The 4483-nt window shown below is 33.2% G+C and overlaps 1 protein-coding gene across 1 annotated transcript in view; it reads left to right on the top strand.

Annotated features, from left to right (window-relative positions):
- The window catches only part of LOC106477135 (transcription factor AP-2-epsilon-like), a 7444-nt gene extending 3022 nt beyond the window's left edge, over positions 1-4422 (top strand). The window contains exons 2-3 of the mRNA XM_022380809.1: positions 822-966; positions 1858-4422. Of these exons, the coding sequence (XP_022236517.1) occupies positions 822-966; positions 1858-2146 (434 nt within the window). The 3' untranslated portion in view covers positions 2147-4422. The remainder of the gene's footprint in view (positions 1-821; positions 967-1857) is intronic.
- Positions 4423-4483: the final 61 nt, after the last annotated feature.

Below are 4483 nucleotides of genomic sequence, written 5' to 3'. Positions count from 1 at the left end.
ACTCGAGTGTGAGCAAAGTGAATTTTTTTTATGAATTCCCTGTAACTCAAGATTGAGCGAAGTGAATTTTTTTATGAATTCCATGTAACTCAAGATTGAGCGAAGTGAATTTTTTTTATGAATTCCCTGTAACTCGAGATTGAGCAAAGTGAATTTTTTTTATGAATTCCCTGTAACTCAAGATTGAGCGAAGTGAATTTTTTTTATGAATTCCCTGTAACTCGAGATTGAGCAAAGTGAATTTTTTTTATGAATTCCCTGTAACTCAAGATTGAGCGAAGTGAATTTTTTTATGAATTCCCTGTAACTCAAGATTGAGCGAAGTGAATTTTTTTACGAATTCCCTGTAACTCAAGATTGAGCGAAGTGAATTTTTATGAATTCTCTGTAACTCAAGATTTCGAACTCTTGTTACAAGTCGTAACCTTCGACTGTCTTTATTTGTTGAAACATTTGTTAGAGCATCTATAAATCATGTGCTTTTATGTTATGTTTGAACCATTTACCAGAGATATGTCCGCCATATTGAAGAACGACGTAGCCATTTCATAGCCAAGTGTCTTCGCCTTTTACTACAAACAAACTCGTGATTTCTATTTTATTGAATTAAACAACACTTTTCCCGCTTTCTTTAACGTACAGTTACTCTAGTGACATGTTATGTAAAGAGTTTCCTGACACTACCAAGAGACATTTGGAGAGAGTTCTCTTCAGTAGGGGCACTTTGCGAAGAGACATGTTGCCCGAACAGAGTTTACATATTTTGAAAGAGTATATTTCACACATAAATAAACTTGAACGTTTACGATGTCAAATTCCAGGCGAAGCTGTCCACATGGCACGAGATTTTGGGTACGTGTGTGAGACGGAGTTTCCTTCCCGCCAGGTGGCAGAATATCTGTGCCGTCACCACGACAACGATGCAACGGAAATGTACAGAAGAAAAGAACTCATACTGGCTACAAAGTAAGTGTTTTATATTATTAAAAAAGATAAACATCCAATAGAGGTCTCTTGGTGACAGCGAAATTTTTCGTATCCATTTCACTCATAAGACCATCTGAATAAAACTTTAAAAATATTTACATAATGCTTATTATTAACAAACGTGGATTATTTTATCTTAGGAAAACATTACTGACTATATCTTAAGGTCTATTTGTTTACATCTTATCGTGATATAATATTATTACCTTTATTTCTTTCAAATCTCACTTCTTGTGTGTCCCCCTGTTGATGGTGTGAATCTAATATGTCTCCCTGTTGATGATGTTAATCTAATGTAATCTTGTGTGACCCCTGTTGGTGATGTGAATCTAATATACGCTAGTATGTCTCCCTATTGATGATGGTAATCTAATGTAATCTTGTGTGTCCCCTGTTGGTGATGTGAATCTAATATACGCTAGTATGTCCCCTTGTTGATTATATGAATCTAATATACTCTAGTATGTCCCTTGTTGATTATATGAATCTAATATACTCTACTATGCCCCTTGTTGATTATATGAATCTAATATACTGTAGTATGTCCCCTTGTTGATTATATGAATCTAATATACTCTACTATGCCCTTTGTTGTTGTTTATTATATGAATCTAATATACTCTAGTATGTCCCCTGTTGATTATATGAATCTAATATACTCTACTATGCCCCCTGTTGGTGATGTGAATATTCTATGTGAGTTTATATTTAAAGGTACATGAAAACTAAAGAAATAATATTAGCACAAAGAAACCACAAAGTATATATTTTTTAAATGGATCAGAATTGTTAGAAATTATTAATAATTTCTCAATTCACTTCTTAAGTTATCGAGTTGACGTAATTAATTGTTTCTTTTTTTTGCAACAGACAAACTTTGAAAGAGTTTGTTGACCTCCTAAATCAAGACAGGTCACCTCTGTGCAATACTAGGCCTCAAATCATCTTGGACCCTAACGTCCAGTGCCATCTGACGCAATTCTCCCTTATAACTCACGGGTTCGGTAGTCCAGCGGTGGTCGCTGCTCTTTCCACAGTTCAAAACATTCTCACAGAGTCACTCAACTACATTGAAAGTCACTTGAACAATTATCAGACTTCAGCCACCGCCTTCGTTTCGGGAAATGGTGTCGATGCCAAAAAGGAAGACAGTGAATAAGGAAGATTAAATATTTCATCTCCACCCGTTGGCCCTGAAGGATAAAATAATCCTTCAAATGCTCAAAAAATATCTAGGAAAGGACTATAATGTCATGCTTAGCAGTTATAATTTAAGTATCAGTGCATTAGTTGACACCGGAATAGAAAACATTTGACGGTGGCGCCATCTTGTGCTCAATTCAACTACCAGGTTTAGTACTTTTCATATTTGTCAATAAGAGTTGTCGGGTAAAATACTGCCAAATCGTCGGACCTTTTTTTTTTTTGCCATAAGTACTTGATACCAAATTTTGGTGCTGCTTAGACTAACACATAAAGATAAAGATAGAAAGAAAATGAAACAATGGAAACATATAATGAAGAAAGACAGAGAGAAAGAATAGATAAGATTTCGTGAGTTTTTATCGTAAGACAATTTGAGAAAATAAAGTATAATCGTGTTTAGTGTCTCAGACTTGCAAAGATAAGATATTCATTTTTCTGTTATCAAATGTTTTCTTTACGTAGATATTTTCTATATTCTATTACTTTCAGTAACAACAAATTAAAAAAACTAAAAAGTACCACAGAAAGAAACACTTTTCTTGCATTGTTGGAATAACAGAAGTAGAAAATATTCTTAAAAAATTTAGCTTCATAAGAAGAGATCTAATAAACAAATAATTTATGACTAAGCTAATTGGTGAAGATTAAGCCTTTTTAAAACTATTTTAAATATAGACTTTTTTTTTGCGTTGACTTTCAACTCAGTGTATTACTAGTTTTAAATAGAAATAATTTTTGTATAAATTAAATTTAGAATCTGATTACATTGATTTTTTTTTTATCTTTAAAACAAAAATTCTGAGTTCGTTTGTACAAACATTGAAATTCCAACAAAAGGCTTGGATTGTTTGATGATAAGTACAACCTTAGCCAAACTGCGCATGTCGATGAAATATACCTTATTTGGTAAGTTGCTAAAATAATAATCTTCTTGAAAATGTTCGTTTCACCTCAGGTTCGTGGGCAAAAATTAATTTTGCAGGTATTCTATGAACATTTTGCCTCCTCCTAGCGGTATGTCTGCGGATTTACAAAGCTAGAAACCGGGTTACGATACCCGTGGTGGGCAGATCACGTGTGGTTTTGTACTTAAACTACAAACATTTTATACATAGCTTCACGACCACAGTCACATTTAACGGCTGTGGGTATAAAAGACGCAAGTCTACTAATCCAACTAATTAATCACTTACTAAAACTTTCACCTTATGTGTTTTAAACGTTAAATAATTTTCCTCGTTTTCAGTCTAACTGATTAATTTTGTTCCTAACATAAAGTACCGGGCCAATAGGGAGTCCTGAAACTAAATTGTCGTTAAGAATAGAGGAGCCTATCAGCATGTATGTGTCAAAAGACTTAAATAACAATAGTTGTGTGAATACTAGCAATAGACTGATAACGTAGAAATCACAATTTGTTTCAAACGTATATATTTACAACTATGTTAATATTCTGCACGAGAAACACATCATCGAGTTACAAAATATTGTTCATATACGACACCACTGAGTTACAAAATATTGTTCATACTCGACACCACTGAGTTACAAAATATTGTTCATATACGACAACACTGAGTTACCAAATATTGTTCATATACGACACCACTGAGTTACAAAATATTGTTAATACTCGACAACACTGAGTTACCAAATATTGTTCATATACGACACCACTGAGTTACACAATATTGTTCATATACGACACCACTGAGTTACACAATATTGTTCATATACGACACCACTGAGTTACAAAATATTGTTCATATACGACACCACTGAGTTACAAAATACTGTTTATATACGACACCACTGAGTTACAAAATATTGTTCATATACGACACCACTGAGTTACAAAATATTGTTCATATTCGACACCACTGAGTTACAAAATATTGTTCATATTCGACACCACTGAGTTACAAAATATTGTTCATATACGACAACACTGAGTTACACAATATTGTTCATATACGACAACACTGAGTTACAAAATATTGTTTATATACGACACCACTGAGTTACAAAATATTGTTCATATTCGACACCACTGAGTTACAAAATATTGTTAATACTCGACAACACTGAGTTACAAAATACTGTTCATATACGACACCACTGAGTTACAAAATATTGTTCATATACGACACCACTGAGTTACAAAATATTGTTCATATTCGACACCACTGAGTTACAAAATATTGTTAATACTCGACAACACTGAGTTACAAAATATTGTTAATACTCGACACCACTGAGTTACAAAATATTGTTCATATACGACACCACT

Source organism: Limulus polyphemus, unplaced genomic scaffold, assembly GCF_000517525.1.
Source record: "Limulus polyphemus unplaced genomic scaffold, Limulus_polyphemus-2.1.2 Scaffold12959, whole genome shotgun sequence".
Taxonomy (NCBI): domain Eukaryota; kingdom Metazoa; phylum Arthropoda; class Merostomata; order Xiphosura; family Limulidae; genus Limulus; species Limulus polyphemus.
The sequence above is the reverse complement of the archived record's forward strand: the minus strand, read 5'-3'. Positions and strand labels throughout refer to the sequence as shown.